Genomic DNA, 22,685 nt, shown 5'->3' on the forward strand with positions numbered 1-22,685 from the left:
TCTTCTAGCCTTTTAAGAAATTGAGAACTTTTTGAATTCTCTTTCAGTTGTCCAGTGCCTTAACTTTCCCTTAGTTAAGCTGGTATCATTGCCAAATTTGATAATTTATAGATATTTAAAAACCAAATTTTAATGAGATAGTCTTTATAAAATAATTTTCAGTAAATAACTATGTCACAGATGATGGTGACCTCCTTTGGAATTAAAAAAAAGAGTTATATCTGTGTTTGTTTGTATGTATCTGTGTATAGGATTGTGGATAACATGCCTGTTACATGGTGCTATGATGTTGAAGATGGACAAAGGTTCTGCAATCCTGGATTTCCAATTGGCTGTTATATTACAGATAAAGGCCGCGCAAAGGATGCTTGTGTTATTAATGTAAGTTTGTTAATATGTTAAAGGTCACTTTTCTAAATAAATAAAAATTAGCCTTTCAGCTCAGATTTCATGGGAATAAGCGAAACTTTGAAAGTTGCTGTAATTGTAATCCACAATTCACAATTTATTTAGACCTGACCAGATTATTGAAGCATTATGTTAACTTAGGATTTAATATATAGTGATCTTGGATATATAAGTATTAAAAGAGTTTCAGTCTAAGTTAGAAGTTAGACTCAAGAAATGGGTCCCAATTATGACTTGGATTCTCTTTTCTTTGTAATGTGAGTTCTGTGATTATTTAAAAAAAAAAAAAAAAAAAAAAAAAAAAAAAGCTGGATTGGAAAAGATATAATTTGTTTTCTTATTGAATATTATTCAACAAAGATGGTAGGTTTAAAATTGTGATAAATCTTAGTTTAATTCAGTTGTATTTATGGATATTGTTGTAGACAATGGCATGAGTTTAATTTTGAAACAGGATACATTAATGATCTTATTAATTAGAAATACTTGAGTAACTAGGCTACTGTATGTAGATCAAGTGGTAAACTTGCTCAGAGCATATGTACTAAACAATATATGAAGTTGGACATATCTTTTTAAAAATCATTGTTAGTACTATATTGTAAATGAATATTTAGATATTTTAACTTGTTTTAAAAAAAATCCTCATATTCAGTTTTTTTTATACTAGTATTTAACCTATAAAAGAAAGCATATATTATCTCTTCTTCAGATTTAATTGAGAAAATTTTGGGGCTTAGAACCTAGATTTCACTTGTTAAATGTTGGAGGAAGCTTGCTTTTAATTTGGACTGATAGTGGTATTGTGATCTATTTTTTAAAAACGTTGTTACAGATCTAATTTTCTTTCTTTAACTTTTAAATTCTGTCTCACAGTCAGAATTCCATGAAAAAGATACATTTTATATCTTCAACCATGTTGACATCAAGATACATTATCATATTGTTGAAAGTGGGGCCATGGGAGCAAGATTAGTGGCTGCTAAACTTGAGCCAAAAAGGTAATCATTAATTAGATAAAATAGATAAAATACTACTGGTATGATAATTTAGCTTTTCATGACTAGAGTGAAAGTCTCTTTATTTTAGTTTCACATTATATTTTGAGGAACCAACAACAGTAGTACAATTTTTTTTTCAAGTATTATGTCACGTTATAGAGCCAGAAAAGGAAGATAACTCCTTTGTGTTTTGTTTTTCCTTATCAGGAAGCTTTGAGTGTTTTTCCATTTGCCATTTTGGAGTAGAGACTATTGATAACTTTATTGTTAAAGAGTACCTTAATTTACAATGTTGATAGGTTTATCCATTATTATGAGATAAGCTTAATTTCTAAAACCCCCAGTGTTCCCATCCTAGTTTTTGAAGATACATTGAAAGAATATCTGTTGGTGCTAAGTAGGAAGGCATTCATTGGTCACTTATGAAATCCTTAGATACAATAAAGTTACAAAATATTTTCTATGCATGCTAAGCTCACTACCTTCCCCAAGATTAAGCCATAATCTCCTGCTGTTTATAGTAAAGAAATGCATGTCATGATAAGAAATTAGTTAATTTTATAAAAAGAGAATTTCAGCACTTCTTAAAAATTTTTAGTGTTATTCTAAAGTATTCATATCTAAAAATTTGTCTTTATTAACTCCATAGATTGCATACTTTAAGATTTACTCATCCTAACATTTTGCTTAAACATTCATTTCTTCCTAAAGTTTCAAACATACACATGTAGAGAAACCTGACTGTACTGGACCCCCAATGGATATAAGCAATAAGGCTACTGGAGAAATCAAAATTGCATACACTTATTCAGTTAGTTTTCACGTGAGTACTTTTTACTATATAATATAACATTTCCCTTCAAATTTTCATAGTTAAAGTTATTCCAAAATACTTGACTTTTATAAATGGCAAAACTACTAAGAAGTGATAACGACTTAAAATGTCAAGTAATTTTAGCTTATGAGTATTCCGTTTGTTATTAGTTTGTTAAAAAGGTGGTAGGAAATTGATGTTCATTTAAACCTGAGGGAATATAACTCAAAAGTTTTCTAACTTAATACAGCATTATAATTCAAGTTCTTCAAGTACAATTTGGTAGCCATAGATTACATAGCATTTTAGTAGTGAAACATTTTAATGTGACTTGTAATATTATCTTTTGCTGTACAAAGCAATGATAATTCTCTTTAGGTTTCATTAAACTTGTGTTTCATGAAAGTTAACAGACACTTAGTTCATGTAACCTGAAAATATCAAAATTTAATTACATAGCTTAAAAGACTACTTTTCCTGTATTTAGAATAACCATTCCAAAGAAATCTCTTACCCTGAGAATTATTTATTACCAGTGATTTTATTTATTACCTTTTTCCACTTTGTTAATTGACATTGACATGTAGCATTTATATAGAAAAGAAGCAAGGGTAGGGGAGTAGAAAGGCCTGGCTTCTTTTACTCAATTATCCTTCTGATCTTTGCCAAATTTGAACTTGTCTGAACTTCAGTATCCTTTTGTGTAATAGAGGTGGCTAGATCACACTGTTGCCAGAATGCTTTCCCTAGAGTCAAAAAGGCCTGACCTCAGATTTAGTAGTTGGGTTCTTGAAAAAGATGACAAAACAGTATTAATGCTGGAAGGTCTTTGCCTCTAGCCTAGAAAAGCTTCAATTGTGAATACAGACTAAGGGGCAGCTAGGTGGCGCAGTGGGTAGAGCACCAGCCCTGAAGTCAGGAGGACCTGAGTTCAAAATTGGTCTCCGACACATAACACTTCCTGGCTGTGTGACTCTGGGCAAGTCATTTAACCCCAGTTGCCTCAGCAAAAAAAAAAAAAAAGAAAAAAGAAAGAAAGAAAATAAATAAATACAGGCTAAGTTTATCATTTGGAGCATCCTAGATAGCTAAGAGCATAGAGGCTTATCCCCATATTGTTTGCAAGATAATAAAATTTTCAACTATAGCAATTCATAAACACTGTTCTTTAAATGAGAAGAATTATGTTCTACAAGCAATAGCACCCCATTCATTTTAAAGATGAGGAAACAAGCTCAGGGAGGTTACCTACCTTTGACCATGTAGTTAAAAATGTAGAATTTGAACACAGATCTCTTGATATCCAATCTAGCATTTTTGCCATTATAATATGTGATAGCTTGTCATGATATGTGCTTTGCATCCTTCTTTGAAATTTTTTTTGCTTTCAGCTATTTATATTATTTTTTTTCTCCTCAGGAAGAAAAAACTATTAGGTGGGCTTCCAGATGGGACTATATTTTGGAATCTATGCCTCATACCCACATTCAGTGGTTTAGGTGAGAGAAGCACAGTTATATTCTTATTGCCTGCTTGTTTTAGCCTTTGCACATATCATTCTCTTATATGATAATGCTTTTCTTTTCCTTTTCTGTTTTATGACTCTTTCCTCTGACAGTATTTGTTTCATGTCTAATCTTGAAAAAGTTTCCCTGGTTACAAGTACTTCCTTTCCCTATTTTGTTTCCTCTTTTATCACTTATGCTGGGATTTTTAATCTTGCATCTGATCTCATATTTGTTCATAGGATCCTTTGGATTTGATTTCTTAAATGATAATTGTATTTCATTATTATTACTTTTCTTTCTAATCTTACGTATTTATGCATATAAAAATATTATTCTGAGAAGGGATTTCTGGGATTCATCAAACTAAAGGGGGCTTATGACACAACAGCGGGTGTGGTGAATTGGCCTCAAAATCAAGAAGACTTGGGTTTAAAGTCCACCTTCAACATATAATGACCTCCTCCTATTGACTGTTAGTATTATGAAGAATAAATTTTTTGTTAGATTGATAAAGTACTTATTCTTCTTGTAGCATAATGAATTCCCTGGTGATTGTTCTCTTCTTATCTGGAATGGTAGCTATGATTATGTTAAGAACACTTCATAAAGACATTGCAAGATATAATCAGATGGATTCAACTGTAAGTAAAAACATTATACCATTATCTTATAGTTTTTCTGTGGTGATATTTAGCATTTTAAATTCCACAGTATCTTATAAAACATTTTTTAAAAGCATAGATTCGCTCTGTGTAGACCCTGTTAAATTAGCTTATTGAAGAAAACAACTATTAGGAGTAAGTAATTATGGCTTTACTCTTTTTTTCTTTTTTAATCTCTTACATCTTCAACAGTGTCATTTTCTATGTCATATTTATGACATGTTAGAAGGGAAATGGACATTTTAAACTTGTTTATACAGTTTTTTCTTGCTTTTGGTGCACCCAAATATATTTCATACTTTTTTATTTATCACTGAAAATTAGTATCTATTTTGCACATTATGCATATGTACAAGTTTTGTTATTTTTCCACCTGAATTGAACTAATAGAATATCATAGAAAGTTGTTTATAGACTCAACTTTTCGATGTTTTGTTTTTATACGTTTTCTTTTCTTTTCTGTAATTATTATCACCCTTCTATCTAGTTTTCCCTATATTTTTACACATTTATAGACTTCCTTATTTTTGCTTTCCCCATAAATATAGGGATAAAGAATATATTTATCCCCATGCTCATGATTCTTTTCTCTAATTCATTTCTTCTTTTAACAAGGTTCATAACTTTTTTGAACTCTAGCTTGCCTATTCCTCTGATTACCTACCTCCATATATCTTGGCCTGAAAGTACTTTGCTAAAGTATTTTTAGAGAGTAAGTGGTCATTATAAACTTTTACACATGTTTCTTTTGGGCAGTTGCTGAAACTCTACACTGAATTTATTGAGAAGCTTCTTATGTTAGGGATTTCCCATGTAATCCTTGTATTGTTTTGATTCTATTTCTTAAAGCCTTTTAAGTATCTTTTTAATATCTTAATTCTCAGATCTATCAATTTCTATGTCTAGACCATCTTTGATATTCTTTTGAAATATACTGCTAGTATATTACTACTAGTTTTACTATATTCTTTTATACGTCTCATTTTTATGAATCCACTTTGAAGTAGGTATAGATACCTCTTTTAACATATGCAGAAATGCAAACATATATATCAGTCTCTTAAAGTCATGTATTCCATGTTGGAACTCGGGCCTTGAACAAGTTGGTTCTACTTACAGTCTGGGATAGTGATTTTCCACTAATATTTTGCTTTCCTTCCTTTCCTTCCTTTTTTTCCTTTCCTTCCTTTCCTTCCTTTCCTTCCTTTTTTTCCTTTCCTTCCTTCCTTCCTTGTCTTTCCTTCCTTCCCTCCTATCTGTCTTTCCTGTCTTTCCTTTTTTCCTTCCTTCCTTCCTTCCTGTCTTTCTGTCTTTCCTTCCTGTCTTTCCTGTCTTTCCTTCCTTTCAGTCTTTACTTCCTGTCTTACCTTTCTTTTTTTTCTTTTTTATTTTGTACAACTTTATTTTGTAAAGCTCATTCCTTAGATTCTGTCACTCCGTTATATACAGGCCAATAAGGCCATAGTTGGAGAGCTGCTGTTTGTTTCTGGCACTATACATCCCTGCATTCCTTTAAAAAATAAATTTAACCTTTTTACATTCTTTTTTTTTTCTTTTAAAAAAAATTTAGTTTTCTTTTTTTCTGGTTATACATTTCTTTATGAATCACATTGAAAGAGAAAAATCAGAACAAAAAAGGAAAAACCACAAGAAAAAAACAGAAGAAAAAGAAAAAAAAAAGGGAACCATGAAGTGTTGATTTACATTCAGTCTCCATAGTTCTCTCTCTGGATGCAGATTGCATTTTCTATCCAAAGTTTTTTGGAATTGTTTTGGATTATTGAACCGCTGAGAAGAACCAAGTCTTTCATAGTTGATCATTATTTTTTTTTACATTCTTGACTTCTTAGCCACCTTTCTCACAAATATATACTATGAGGATAACTGATAAAATATGACAGGATCAGTGTTAACCCTAGCACTTGTAGCATAAGCACTTGAAAAGCATATGCTCGTTAGCATATTTAAAAATAGGGACAACACATTTTTAAAAAATCAGTACTTTTCCTCTTTGTTTGGTTGTTGCAGTGGATGTGATCTTATCAATGTGGACTTACTTGTTCTGTGACTTACTTATTAGAAGGTCTCCTAACAGTTTGATTTAACAAAAACAAATTCTGTTCTCTTGAAGCCAAGCTAATGATGTGATGAGCCTTTCCAAATTTTTTGTTTTGACTATTGGACAACAACCATTCAATCCATTACAAGCCTTTGCAGTTCAATAGAGCCTTTCACTACCTACAATCTTCCAATCTGATCTTCTAAAATGTAATGACACCTCTATGCCATAATGAGGCATTTAAATAATAGGGCCTTAGTTGAGGTTTTTTGGGAGCAAAAAAAGTAAACACTTAAACTTTTATTAGGTATAAAATCTCAGTTGATATAAATTTACTAACAGAAACAAATTTAAAATACTAACTGTAACATTGTTCTCTGGGCCAAAACAATTAGTTTATACCAACTGAGGACATGTCATTATGTCCCTTAACTGCTGTTCACCAGTCATATGTGAAACTGGATAATTCTTTTGGGTACTCAAACAACATTGACATACTACCGTTTATTAGCAAGTATTAAGTTACGAGAAGTGTTGTTAACATAGAAAAAGCTAATGCACTTTGTCTTGCCCTGAAGAAGTTTACATTTTAATGGAGAGACAATATAGATAAATTAGTACATGCAAGAAAAATTCAGAGCAGCAGAAAGGTTCACATGTAAACATGTAACCTCAATTATATATATATGATTGAAAGTTTTTTTCAACATGTTTTTTTAAAGAATCAGACTTATCATTCTGGGACAGATTTTCTTCTTGAAGTTCTAAAATGAAGAGGAAAGAGAACTAAGTAGATGAATTAGGTGATGAAGTTTTAAATTATTATAAAAACAAGTATTCATGCCTAATTAAAATGATTAATGCTTTTTAAAATAATTGTGATAAATCCCTTGAGGTAAAAATATTCTTCCTATGAAAACACATCTGCCAATTCTCCTGGACTGTAGACATACTGTAGGTAGTGGCACTTTTTTATCATTTATATATCTCTTATATCTTATCTTCTTTGCTCTTTTTCTCACACACGTCTATGTGCATACACATATAAATAGATATAGATGGATAAAAAATTTTTTTTAAGTCTAAGGAACAGTACAATCTCTCAGATTCACAGTGCCATTGCACTAAGCCTTTTGGGATACCCTGTTGAAGCTTTAATATCTTAAAAATGCATTAATACTTTGGGGACACTATTGAAATTAAACTTTGAAGGTCACATTGTCAGTCTTCCTATTTGACTGCAAGATTTAGATCAGTGTTTTTCAAAACTTTTGATCTTGGCACAGTTTATTACTTTTTGTCAAGAAAATTGGGGCATACTGCAGGAGAGAGGAAAATGAAACATGAACACGCAATTGCAAGTTTGGAGTGTGCTTAGTAAAGCTCACAGGAACAATTTGAACAATTCATTCATTTTTTTCCCACGTTAGCCTAGATTATATAACCTGTAGGGTTTCTTTTTTTGTTGTTGTTGTTATTCAGTGAACAAAAATTTTACTTTCTTCTCCTCATTAAAAAACTTTTGAGAACAATTAGTATACACATTTCTATTTTGTATTACCCTAAACTTACATGACAGATACGCCATTGAGAGGTTAACAATAGAGTAATAGATATTTATTTTCATTCTAGAAAAAGCATCACAGGGATTAAGATATAGTTTCTATTGTATAAATTATAACTTTAAAAATTGATAATCTTATATAGGATTCTAGAATAACAAGCTTATTAAACAAAAGATTGTTTTATAGCTAACCTTCTGTTCCACATTAATGGAATCACTTATTTGTCTAAGGATGAGGGTAGGAGGTTCTTGGTCCAGAAGTGGAATGATGAGGAAATTTTCTCTCTTTCTTTGTTATCTGTGAATTGGAAAAATGGTCAGATATGATTCTTCTCTGACAGAGCACCCTGCCATCTACTTTATATCATCCATCCATTTTTTTTTTTAAAGAATCATTTAAGATCATTTCAAAATGCTTTAGTGTATGCTGCCCAGCTAAGTCTTCAAAGCTATTTGATAATATTTCATAAAAGTTGTTATTTATCTTTTGTACTATAAGAGGACCAATGACATCATGATGTTGGGGTCAAGGTACAGTGTGTTCACCTGTGGCTGATTAGTCCAGTATGAGCTCAGAAGGGGGAACAAATAGTCCATTTCAACATTTGGGCTGGAGATATCTCTAAATATGCACATTTCTTATTTCTTTGTGCTGCTGTGGTTCTTTTTTGCTCATGGAACACAGTGCCTTCTTTAATGCAAGCACACTGTGCTAGGTAGTCCTATGCCAGCATCTTCCATGTCTCACAATTGATACTAAAGTTCTTCAGAGAGAGCGAAAAGGTGTCTTTGTACTACTTCTGAGTGCTTAAATAACATATGTTCAGCATTTGGGCTATACTGCCAGCCTTTCAGAATTGCTCTCTCTTTGGGAGAGTCTGAATAATACTTGGTAGTTAAGCTCAAGAGAGGATCTCAGTGTCCAGTAACTTATTCTAACATTTAATCTTCAGAATTTTCTTAAGACAATTGTCTTAAATGGAAGTGGTTCACTTTTCTTGGTATGGCGCTGGTAAACTGTACTAGTTTCACAGGCATACAACAATGAAGTCAGTGCCTTGGTTCTGTAGAGACCTTCAAATTGGTAGACACCCTAATGCCTCTTCCACCCTTTTTTTCATAGAAATTGCAAAGTTTGAAAGATAATATATTGCATACATATATTTTATTTTCTATGTATTTTCATCTATATGTTTCATATTTAAATCAAAACAGCCACAAAAGAATAAAATTCATGTGAAAATTAAATGACTGGGATAAATGATAAAAAATTCTATTACATAAATAGGATTGGCAAAATATATGTCAATCTTTTTTAATTTAATGGGATGGGGGAGTAAAATCAGTAAATCTTACAATATTCGCTAGCTGGCATTTATATAACACTTCGAGAATTGCAAAATGCTTTACAGATGTTATCTTATTTGATTCTCCTAACAACCTTGGGAAATAGGTATTACTATTTTCATTTTATAGATGAGGAAACTGAGGCAGACAGGTTAAATGTTCTACATTGGTAGTAAATGTCTGAATTTTGATTTGAACTCAGGTCTTTCTGACCCCAGACTTTGTGTCCTGTCCATTGCAGTGTCTACTTGCCTCCAGATTACAACTTTATACATATTTTTAAATGTTTTAGTAGGCAATGTGTCTTTTTATTGAAATTGCTTGTTTTTCATAATTGGCTTTGCATTCATGAGATTTTGGCATACTCTTTGATCTTCATCATGAAACCACACTTTTATTTACCACAGGGAATATTAAGTATATCTTTGAACAATTCATTCATTTTTTCCCACTTTAGCCTAGATTATATAACCTGTAGGGTTTCTTTTCTTCTCTTTTCTTTTCTTTTCTTCTCTTTTCTTTTCTTTTCTTTTCTTTTCTTTTCTTTTCTTTTCTTTTCTTTTCTTTTCTTTTCTTTTCTTTTCTTTTCTTTTCTTTTCTTTTCTTTTCTTTTCTTTTTTTGTTATTCAGTGAACAAAAATTTTATTTTCTTCTCCTCATTTAAAATAAAAAAGAAACCATTTTTAACAGATTACATAGTCAAGTAAAACAAACTGCTACATTGACCATATATAAGAATATATGTTTGTCAGTGTCTTGAATCTCTCACACCTCTTTTGGGAGATAATTGGTTCTATAGAATCTTGATTGATCATTGCAGTGATCAGAATTCTTAAATTTTTCAAAGATGTTTTTTGTTTATAACTTTGTTTCTATATAAATTGTTTGCTTATTTGTATGAGCGCTGTACCTATTTGTACAATTCTATCCAGTTTTCTTTGTGAAAACTTTCTTCTATATTTTCCATCATTTCATTGTAGCACAATAATAATAATCCATTGCATTCATATACCATAATTTTGGTCATTCCCTTCTTAATAGACATGATCTTATTTTCAAGTTTTTCACAACACAAAAGGAGAGCTATACTTATTTTTGTATGTAGGTGTTTTGTTCTTTATTTGATCTCTTTGAGGTGTGTGGGTCTAGTAATGGCTTGAGTCAGAAAGCACATACAAATAGTTTTTCAGAGTTACTGGACCAATTCGCAACATTATAGTAATGTGCCTGTGTGTTTTTTTTTTTTGTTTGTTTGTTTTTTTTTTTTTTTTTTTTTTTTTTTTTTTTTTTTTTTTTTTTTTTTTTTTGCAGCCATTCAAATATTTGTAGTTTTCCTCTTTTTTTTGGTCATCTTTGCTAATTTGACGAATGTGAAGTAGAAACTCAGAATTATGTTAATTTGCTTTTATCTAACTGAATTATTTGAAGATTATCTTTGAAGGGTTTTTCCCATAACTACATTTATAGAAAACAAAAAAACCAGCGTTTTTATTTTTGATTTCTTCAAACTTTAGACTTAGTCTGGGTCAAAGAATATGCACAGTTTCATACTTTTTAGGTATACTTCCAAATTGCTTTTTAGAATGGCCAAACCCATGCACAACAGTAATCGGCCTATATTCTTGTAGCCCTTCAAATATTTTGTCATTTCCCCTTTTTTTTTTTTTTTTTTTTTGTCATCCTTGCTAACCTGATGTATATGTAAGATAGAAACTCATTAGTTGCTTTAGTTATTTTTTTTTATAATTCTAATTATTAGTGATTTGGAGATCATCTTTTCAATATTTCTTTTATAACCACACTTTAAAATCGTAATTCTGAATGCAAAAAAAAAAATCAACAAAGTCTTAGCATTTATCCTGAGTTGAGATTTTGTTGCTTCCAAATTTAGGATAACTAATACTGTTAATGTTGGGTTTTTATTTACATTATTTGGACACTAAATTGAAAGGCCCTTTTTTTGCAAGTTTAACACTGTATTTATTTCATAGGAAGATGCTCAGGAAGAATTTGGCTGGAAATTGGTTCATGGTGATATATTCCGTCCTCCAAGAAAAGGAATGCTGCTCTCAGTCTTTCTGGGATCAGGGACACAAATTTTAATTATGACTTTTGTGACTCTATGTAAGTGTTAAGTAAAAGTAAAGAACATGAGAAATGTTTTATTGTGAAGACCACCGTGTATTTTTAAATCATCAGGAGTCAGGAATTCAGGTTAGGGGAAAATTGTCAGTCTTTATTCTCAGTGAAGAAGGATCGGAGGTGGAAGAGAATCAGCGATAGCAATGTGTGCAGCTGAGTCAAGAAGCTAGCTAGACTAGCAGCCACATGACCAGTAGCTAGGAGAATGGAACCCAGGCCCAATCTCCCCCAGGTTCTCTTCCTGTCTCTGTCTCCACCCACTAAAATCGTCATTTCCTATACAACACATCAGGACTTGCACGGAGAGTGGGCAGGGACCATTCTTTATCCAATCATGTATATTAATAGAGTATAGCCCAATTACTATTTAGCCTCACGTACTTGGGACCTCAGTGCATCAACTCAAACCTCAGTCCATTACATTTTATAACAACTTGCTAAATGGACTAGTTAAGATATCCTTTCTGCAGACTTGAATTCAGGAAAGGAAGCCTAGTATGAAAGAAAATTTATTGAATTGAGGTCCTAGCTCTGGTTTTTTTTGCATGAATATTTAGCTAATCATTTTGGATCTAAGTTTCCTTTTCTGTACATATAAGGGATTGGCTACTATGACTCTTATGGCCCCTTTGAATTTTTAATTTATAATCTTATAATCCAATGAAATTAAGGGGCTGAACTAGTTTATCTTTAAATGCTTGATCCTATTCTCTGTGGTATGAGCCAGTCTTTTCCTTGATTTTAACTTATGAACAAATAAAAGACTAATAATGGCTAGCTAGTATTTATGTAGAGCTATGTGCTACGTACTGTGCTAAGTACTTTATAAATATTGTCACATCTGATCTTCACATCAACCCTGAGATTACTGTTATCCCCATTTTATAGTTGAGAAAACTATATGCTTAAAATCACACAACTAGTTAGTATAGTAGGCAGGATTTGAACTCTGATATTACTGATTCTGTTTTCTGTTCTGTTCTGTGTGCCACCTACTTGCCTAAACTATAAGATTAAGTATATACGAACAGACTTTAACTATTGACTTAAAAAATGTAATCCCACTGAAACTCTCAAGAGGCAAACTCTAGACAGTTTGACTTTGCCTTATAGCAAGGGTGTAGTTAGGTATGAATTTGCCAGGATTGGATTACCCACTTGAAATTGTACAACTGGAATGTCAAAGATAAACTTTTCCTGCTTTGAAATTTTATTTAGTTTCATTTCTTTCCTTTCTTTTCCTTGTCAAGGATATTAGAGAAAGTTTTTCTCATTTTAAAAAAATGTGGCCAAAGAGGAGGCATAAACTAGAGAAAAGGTACAAGAGAGATCAGAGGTCTGTTATGCATCTTTTTAGTTTTTCTCTGACTTACTGTTTGGTCCCTATATAAGAAGCCCTTTCTATTTCTTTTCAAAGCTAGTTTTGGGGAAATGGTAACAGAAACCAGGGAATGTCTTGGTTTGTGATTTTTTTGATAACCAAAATCAGTTAGTTCATTGAGTAGGCACCACTGAAATAATGTTTTACATCAGTCATTACCATATCCCAAATCTGCTAATAGCCTTTCTTGAAAACAATCATCATTCTTTAAGTATCTTTTGTGTGCTGGGCACTATGCTGGCTGATGAGATTACAGAGACAGTAATGAACCTGTTCCTGCTTTCAAAAAAACTCCTATCCTATCATGGAAAGCAGCCTGTTCATACATAAATATATACAGAATAAATAAATAAATTCAAGCTAGTGGAGAGAGCAGAAGGCAAAGGCTAGCATTTTGGGAAACAGGCTTTTTGTCAAAGGAGATGCTAGATTTAAGTCTTGAATGAATTCTGAATAATGCCATATTCTGAATTTTTTGCCATGGTAGTTAACACAGTCCTCATAGAGGTTTACCTGTAAGGAGTGAACTGGGCTAGAACTGACCAGTGTCTTTGCCAAGAGCTAGACATGTTTTATCTGTCATTATTATTAAGATAATTTTTTTGCGAAGGCAATTGGGATTAAGTGACTTGTTTAGGGTCACACAGCTCAGAAGTGTTAAGTGTCTGAGGCTGGGTTTGAACTCAGGTCCTCCAGACTCCAGAGATGATGCTCTATCCACTACCCCATCTAGCTGCCTAGATAATAATCTTCATGCTACTATAAAACTGGGTTTTCTTCTACAATTACTTATTGGCTAGAGTGTCCTGATGTGTCTTTACATTATAACATTTCAGTTCCTTTAAAAGAAATAATACTTTGAATTAGATCATTGATAAAATAAAATTGATAAAATTCAGTTTTGGCCTTGATGTGCAGGGGATAATCAAGTGTGATTTTGTCAGTAATAAGGAACCATTGGTTAGCAGTCCTTCTGTCACATTGAATCTCATCTAAACATGCTAAGCTTAAGTACAACTACGTTTTCATAGTGTATGCTTTGGTCGCTCCTCTTATTCTTTCCCTTTTTATATGAATGAATCTTCAGGTTATCAACAACTAGGGTAATTCAAATATTCATGTTTAACAGTTAATTTTTTTGCCTTTAGTTTTTGCTTGTCTGGGATTTTTGTCACCTGCTAACAGAGGAGCTCTTATGACTTGTGCTGTGGTCTTATGGGTGCTGCTCGGAACTCCAGCAGGTTATGTTGCTGCCAGGTTCTATAAATGTAAGTAAAAGCTGTTTAAACAAATGTATTAAAAGTTCACTAGTCCAATTTAATATAGTATTCTCTTCATAGATTTGTTCAATTTGTTATAAGAATAATGTGGAAATATTTTGGCATGCAGCTTTCTCTAAATTTTAGTTGTATGTTAATAACTTGTTAATAATGTAGTTACTAGTATTCTTTCCATTGATTTACATTATAATTGTAGGGCTCTTCTGGCTATATTTTTGATTGGTTCTCTCTTGGCAGCAATATTTAATATGTTAAGTTTAAATTACTTAATCTTTTAGCTTTTTCTGTATTAAGAAATGAAATATCTCAAAACAGTATATAGTATTTAGAGAAGCTCTGTTGCTTTTTTGTTTTTATTTTTTCTAATTATACATGCAAAGATAATTTTAGGCTTTGAATTCCTGCACATATTTAACCTATATCAGATTGCTTGATGTCTTGGGGAGAATATTGGAACTATATTTACATGTATTTGAAAAAATAAAATACTACTAAATAGTAAAAAAAAAAATTTAAATTCCAAAATTTTCTCCCTCTCTCCCTTCTCTTCCCTCTTTCCAATACAGCAAGTAATCTGGAATAGATCTGGAATACATGTACAACCATTTTTTACTTATTTTCATATTATTTATGTTGTGAAAGAAAAATCAGAACAAAAGGTAAAAACCACTAGAAAGGAAAAACAAAAAGAAAATAAGAATTCTTTGATTTGCATTCAGTTTCTGGATGTGGATGGTATTTTCCATTCCTAATCTATTGGAATTGTCTTGGATATTGCAGAAAAGAGTTAAATCTGTCATAGTGTATCATAGTTGATCATCATACAATGTTGTTGTTACCCTGTTCAGTTTTCTCCTGATTATATTTACTTCATTGAATATCGGTTCTTTTAAATTTTCCCAAGTTTTCTGAAATCTGACTGCTCATCATTTCTTATAGAACAATAGTATTCTCTCATATTCATATACCATAACCTATTCAGCTGTTCCCCAGTTGATGGGCATCCCCTCAGTTTCCAGTCCTTGCCATCACAAAAAGAGTTGCTACAAACAAATGAGTCCTTTTCCATTTTTTATGATCTTGTTGGCATACAGACCCATTAGTAGCACTGCTGGATCAAATGGTATGCACAGTTTTATAGTCCTTTGGGCATAGTTTCAATTTAAAAAAAAATATAAAAGGGTGAACTCGCAAATTAATATGCTTATGTTTGAGAAGAATATACCTAGCTGTGTAAGAAAATAAAAGATTATATTAAGAATTATCTTTCAGAGGGTAATAAAAGATAAAGGTTAACATTTTCTACAGCAGTAGTCAACAAAAGTTAAATACAAGGCCACCCAAAAGTTTTAAACTCTTAAGAATTTAAATCCACATTTAGACTCTCAGAGCAGTGTGTGTGTGTGTGTGTGTGTGTGTGTGTGTGTGTGTGTGTAGTTGATTGGTATATCCTGGAATTGAAGTATTTTCATCAGTAGCTATATTATAATGATTTTCTTAATACAAGAATTTTATATTTGTAAATATAAGGTTAAATCTAGTTGCCATTAGGCATACAGAATTCCTTTTTAACAAATGTTAGATTTTAAACATATGAAGTAATAGTGTCAACCTTCCTGGGACCATTTTGCTGAATTTTTTGGAGTGACTACTTCGCCACTTTTCTTTGTAGGCTTTGTTAAAGCAAAATTAAGTTTAAATGTTTCATTGCTTTGGTATCAAAGTTTAAGGACAATATGTTGTATTTCATATTCCTATCAACAAATTAAGTGTTAGATTTTTAAAACCTTTGATAGTAGAATTTACTTTTCAAGAATTAGCATGATTTTCACTTATATAGAGAAATTAAATTCCATAATTAAACAGTGATTATAATTGTAAATTACTTACAATATTTTTCTTGCAGTTAAACCCGTCACATAGGTTTTTTCAAGTCAGTGGAATGATTATTTTAAGATAAGGGAGAAAGTTTATCTTGATCTTGATTAAGGTTAGCATTACTAAAATAATATACTGTAAATAAAATCCCATTACAACATAATATACTGTACAATGAAGATACAACCATTTCCTAGATTATACTAGATTTGTGCTGATCTTGTCACAACAAACCCTCTAATCCCTGTCCTTACAAAAATGTCTATAATGCTTGATTAAGTTTTATGAACAACATTATATATAGCTATCTTAAAAACATTCTGATGACTCTAATGTTGAAGAGGGATTATAATTGTTCTTCTTGGCCCCCAGAAGGTAGAACTACAAGGAATAATAGGTGGAAGTTAGAGGCAGATTGAGATGTGATATAAGGTCAAATTTGTAATAATTTAGGCTAGTAAAATAGAATTAATTAAAATCTGAAATAGTATAGAAATGATTCCTGTTCAATTATAGATTAAACCTGATAGCCATAAATTCTGGGAAAGAGAGATTGAAAGCAGCAGTTTTTCCCTTGTTCTTTTTTTTCTATCAGATAAACATTCTTCAGTTCTTATAATCTTTTCCAACTTCACACATTTCAAATTCACTTTATTTATGATAGATTCTTGGACAACCTGATAAAATCTGTAAGGACATGGCAAGTCCTTAGGCAGAACAGAACTAATTTTAGTTGTGCATTTGTTTTTGTTTTTTTAAACAAAAATACATTTTTTTCTTAGTGCTGTTCCAGCAAACACTCTTACTATTTGGCCTCTTAATTCAAGAGGACAAATAAATGACTTCATATGATACTGAAATAAAAATGCCTAAAGTATAAACCAGGCACAAAGTAGAACCTTCAGGTTGTTCACACTCTGAACTTTCCGTTGGTAAGGAAGCAAAATGCTTTTTTTACTAAGGACATTCTTTGCTTTGTCTTTAGTGCTTTAGTGCTTTGTCTAATAAACATAATAAACATAAAATTAGAAGTTGTGTTCTGTTTTTTAAAAGACCCTATATTCTACCATTTTATCTCCTTCTGTAGCATTTGGTGGTGAGAAATGGAAAACAAACGTGCTGCTAACATCATTTCTTTGTCCTGGGTAAGTGAATTATTTCTCTAATTATCTTTCTTTATAATATACATGTTAATAAAAGGGAGTGGAGGAGGAACTGCTTGTTTTAATTTTAAATTTTTTTTAATTTAAAAATTTTCCTTTTTTTGTTGAACTTAAATAAAATTAGCATTTCATATATAAAATAGAACAGAAAAAATTGTACAAGAACCTCTGAAACTATTATATGAATTTTGCATTTATTTTAAAATATGTAATAAAGTCATTGTGTAAATTTGAAAGCTGTCTTGTCATTTCCCTTCTTTTCTCTCCTGTCTTTAAAAAGACATAACAAAAACAAAACAAAACAAAAAAACCCCAAACATTTCACTGATCATCTGATTTTTTTTTTCCTTTTTTTTTTTTAAACAATATCTCAGGGACTCTTCCAATACTGTTTACTGTCCAATGTGGGAAAGGAATGGCAAAGCAGGCAATAACCATTATAAAAATAATCTTATTTAAGCAAAACAAATCTCTACATTGACCGTGTCCAAAGATAGAGTGCTAATTCTTCTTGAGTCTATGATTTGACCTTTGGAATTGTATTCATTGGTTAGATTTGTTAAGTTCTTCATAGTTGTTTATCTTTATAGTATTAATGTTTTTATATACATTTGGGGGGGGGAATTCTGCTTTCACCCTCTATTAATTCATAGAAATAAGTCATAGTAGCTTTCTATGAAACTATCCCTTTTGTCATTCCAAATATTCCATTCCATTCACACATCATATTTCTTCAGCCATTGTTCATTTGATAGATCTTCTTGTTTTGAGTTCTTGGATATAACAAAATTTTGCTGATATTAAAGTTTTTGTAAATATGGGCCTTTTTTTTCTTTTCTTGGTTTATTTGGTGTATAGGCCTAAGAATGTTACTGGGTTAAAAGATATGTGAACAGTTTAGTGATTCCAGGTGGATAATTTCAAATTTTTCCCTAGAAAGTCTAAAATATTTCACAACTCCACCAGCAGTGCTTTAATGTGCCTATTTTCTCACAGTTCCTTTCATTTTCTTTTTTGGGTAATTTTTCCATTCTGAAAGGCAATAGAATCATCATCTTGTTCTAAAATTCTCGTTTCTTTATTATTTGTGGCATTTTTATATACTTTTTCATAGCTTGTACTCCTTTATTTGAAAGCTGCCTGTTCATGTCTTTTGATATATGTAAAATATATATAGCAGACATTTATCAAGGAAAGTTGCTGCAAAATATTCTTCATCAGTTAACTGTTTTCCATATAATTTTAACTGCAATGATCTGTTCCAGAAACTTTAATTTCATGTGATCAAAATTGTCCATTTTATCTTTTTTTTTTTTTTTTTAATCTATTTTCTTCTTTGGTCATAAACTTTTCCCCTGGTCGTAGTTAAAAAGATACTTATTTGTTTTTGTAATTGTTTATTATGTCACCTTTTATATTTCAGTCTTGTACCCTTTTAAAACTTAGTCTATGATATGAACTTTGGTGAATACATAATTTCTTCTGCTTTCTAGATGTCCCAGCAGTTTTTTAAAAATGAATTTTTGGCATCTTTGGCTTTTTTTCAAACATTGTACTACTATGTTCATGTGTCTCTCAATCAACTTCAATTTTTTAACCAGTAACAAATAGTTCTGATAATTACTATGTAAAATAGGTTGTTAAGGCCCAAAGGGATGATTATTCAAGAACTGTTTGGATCCTTCATGATATTTGTTTTTTATCTGTGAAAAAATTAAGTACTTCTAGTTTGGCAGTAAGCTTTTTAGCTGGAAGAATGATTTTTTTTCCCTAAAAATAACTTCATTGCTCTTTTCTCAGCTCATCTTTCAACTGGTCTGTCGTCTCCTATGTCTAAAATTGTCTGAATTAATTATAATAAGGACCTCCTTCCTAAAGATAGTTGAGTTAATCATACTTTCTAAGTAAGAATATTAATTTCTAGTACCATTAAATCAAAGAATAGACTAGTCAAACCTTTGAAAGCCAATTTCTGATATCTCCACATATCTAGAAAAGTTTGGATCTTAGAAACAAGGTGGAAATGCTTGAGCAGAAAAGCAAAAACTTCCAAGCTCCAGCAAAAAAATAGCCAAGAAGAGCTAAAGATTGTGGCTTTTGGACTGTGATCGACTCTTTCCTCATCAGGAGGGGAAGAGCAGGTTGATTGGCTGGCAGTATTTGTAAAAGCCTGGGCCAGCCTTTTCTCCTGAAAACTGAGAAGTACAGGAGAGACTACAGGAGATCTTAGAAGAGACAAGAAAGTAAAGGAGCAGAGAAGAGGGACTCAGAGGTGCTCAAGAAGATGTGGGAGGTTGCAGTAGTGGTAGAGATCACAAGCAGTTAGCCAGGAGAGCTAGCACCAGACAATCTAAACGAAAAGAGCCAGCAACAGATTCAAAGAATGGACTAGTTCTACAGTAAGTACTTCAATAAGCCCTAGAAGGCAAAGGCTTAGATAGGGAATCTCGAACTGTATATACAAACAGCCTTCTGCAGCTCAGCCCTTAAAAATAAGTGTGCCATGTCAGCAGCACGTCAGCTCATATATTTAAAACAAGTGATGTTGGGGAAGAGGTGTTACTTACTGTATAGTAATAACAGGGAAGCCATATGTTTAGTATACACTATAGTGGATCGATGAGTTACAGGATTGAGTTTTCATTGCTTTGTAGAAACCATTTTATGACATAGATTCAACATTTCTAATAAAAGAAAAGCTCAGAAGTATAAAGAAGTTGAGCTATCTTAAAAGAGCAAAAAGTCCATTTAGGTTGACCCTATAAAACATCTGTGAATTTTTGAATTATTGCTTGTTCTATCTTATGTGAAGGTAAAGTTCATAAAAGTTGGTTGTTCAAATTAAAAAACTGAGTCATTTTTAACTGTTGTCCTGAACTATACTAAGCACCTGTCTACATTAAAATGTTTATATTGTTTTTTGGATCGTATTACTAATTTTCAAGTGAAAAGGTTGGATTTTTTTTTCCTGGTCCACTGGTAATTGAATGGCAAAAGTTTTATAAATACTTCCAAAATTGACTGAGTTATATGTATTTTTGAAATGGTATTTTAGCTTTCTACCTTGACACAGAATTATAAGTCTGGTTTAAAAAAGGTGACACTGAAAGAAAAAAAATTTTTTTAAGAGAAAATTTATCTCTGGCTATAATTTATCCTCTGAGCAGTTTTATAATGCTGAAGAAACTGAGCCATTTTGTCACTGCTAGCCAACTTAGGCCTTGGCAATTAATAATGAAGAATTAAAAATAGTAATATTTCATGTTTACATAGTGCTTTAAAGTTTATAAAGCACTTTACTCCCAGAAGCCTTTGAACTGATAATATCAGTTTCCTCCTCATTTTATAGATGAAGGAAATTGGCACTCATGTTTAATAATTTGTTTCTAAACTAGTAAGAGTAAGGAGCTAGGACTCAAATTTAGGCCCCTAAATTTAAATAAAGTAAGGCTAAATTGTCTGTTCTTATATGTCAATGTTGTTGCAAATAAAAACTTGAGTAACTTTTGGCTTTTTTTTTTTTTTTTGCTGAGGCAGTTGGGGTTAAGTGACTTTTGTCACATATGGGTATTTAGTCACTTATGACTATTGTCATGACCAGGTCATACAGCTAGGAAGTGTTAAGTGTCTGAGACCAGATTTGAAATCAGGTTCTCCTGACTTCAGGGTTGGTGCTCTATCCACTGTGCCACCTAGCTGCCCCTTCTTGGCTTTATTTTTGAAAGTTATCTTGGCATAATTGGCCTTGGAGTGAATCAGATCTAGATTCTCAAACCTTGCCTCTGAAATTGTGCTAGTTTTTGGTCCATGGGCAAAACAATTAACCATTCATTGTCCTAAACAGGACTCTGAGACTAAGTTATAGATGAGTTGAGGAGCTACATTAGTAGTAAACGAAGTATCTACATCTCAAGTTTTTTACCTTAATGAAATCTCTTGCCTCACCTCCCTGATTCCCTCGCCCTCTAATTTGTTTCCAGGAGATTTAACATTCATATTATTTGTTGTTTATATAATTAAGCTAATGCATTATGAAGCAAAGGCATTTTTCCAGCTAGTCTATATTTTTTTCTAGTAGATTCATAGGAATACAATTTCAGAATCTGTTGATTCTGATATATACATGCTTGCTTAAAGATAGCAAAACTAACCTGTTGATAAAAAGAGGTAAGTAGGTAATGTGGTATAATAAAAAGAACATTGAGCTAGAATTCAGAAGACCTATGTTTCAGTTCCAGTTGCACTATATATTATTTGTATTGGCAAATAGCTAAAATTTTACAAGTCTCAGTTTCTTCATCTAATGATAATCATAATTGCTCAACCTGTTATAGAGGATAGTTGTGGTGAGTAAATGAAATATTGTGTCTTTATGACATTGAAAATTATTTGCCATTATATAATTACTATTATTGTTTTTAGAAAATTGTGGAATTACTACTCAGGCAGCCTCCATGAAGATTTTTTTTTTTTAATCATTTTCTTGCTCTCCTATTGTTCACTGATTTTAGGACCCAGTTGTTTAGAATATCAACTGCTACCAGAGAAAAGGTTGCATGAGAATGTTGATCTGTGATTCATTGACTCTAAAAGACTTTGCTATGGCATCATAGGAATTTGATTTTTAAGATTTCTTGTACCTGAAATTCTGTTCAGAATCAAACATTATTAACTGATTATGTAAGTTATCATGTTGAAAATTGTCATCTGGTGTATGCGTTAAGTTGTAAGGCTTTGTAATAGGCTTGTTCCAAAATGTACCTGCACAAATCCTTAAAATGATGAGGCTCTTCCTTCACATATTGCAAAAAAGAGTATACATGCATGCTAACAAGGAATTACCTATAGTCAGTTTATCATTTAAGCATTGTAGAAATAGCATTTTGTTTTGAAAAAGTGTTGGAAAATTAAAGAACATTGATCAGCTGCTTTGAAAGTGATTTTTTGGAAGACAATTAAACAACCTGGGACAGGACAATTCAGATCTTTGATTCAGTACTCAATATTGTAGACAGACAACTACTGCTGCCAAAGAAGGAATGAAGATGCACACCCACTCCACTCTTGAGAAAAATGCAAATGACAAAAAGAAGATTTCTGTTTTCGTACTTTATGCCTACTACACATAGTAGCATAGTTGTTATGATAGTTATCCTTTATCATCAGCAAGCTACAATTTGTGCTTCCGTGTACATATACATACACATGTAGTTTAAGAAAAGGAAAGCATGTTAGGATGTTATTGTTTAGGAAAGGAAAACACATTACATATAAGAAATATTTCCATAAAAATGTTAAATAAAATATTTGGAATTATTTAAAACAGCTAATTCCCAGATGATTGTCAGGTTACAAAGTTGATTTTTACCTCTTCATTTGATATTTTCTGGCAACTATAGGTTATGAATTATAAAGTTCAACTGTTTAACCTATGACTTATTTATATAGTGGCTTAACATCAGATTTTGGCTTTTCTTG

The 22,685-nt window shown here is 31.7% G+C and overlaps 1 protein-coding gene across 1 annotated transcript in view; it reads left to right on the forward strand.

Annotated features, from left to right (window-relative positions):
* Nucleotides 1-22,685, forward strand: part of TM9SF2 (transmembrane 9 superfamily member 2) — a 74,943-nt gene that overhangs the window by 41,588 nt on the left and 10,670 nt on the right. Inside the window, 8 exon segments of the mRNA XM_031958622.1 lie at nt 252-381; nt 1,285-1,409; nt 2,121-2,232; nt 3,643-3,722; nt 4,264-4,372; nt 11,355-11,487; nt 14,035-14,154; nt 17,132-17,189. Coding sequence (XP_031814482.1) covers nt 252-381; nt 1,285-1,409; nt 2,121-2,232; nt 3,643-3,722; nt 4,264-4,372; nt 11,355-11,487; nt 14,035-14,154; nt 17,132-17,189 — 867 coding nt within the window.

This window comes from Sarcophilus harrisii, chromosome 3, assembly GCF_902635505.1.
Source record: "Sarcophilus harrisii chromosome 3, mSarHar1.11, whole genome shotgun sequence".
NCBI lineage: Eukaryota > Metazoa > Chordata > Mammalia > Dasyuromorphia > Dasyuridae > Sarcophilus > Sarcophilus harrisii.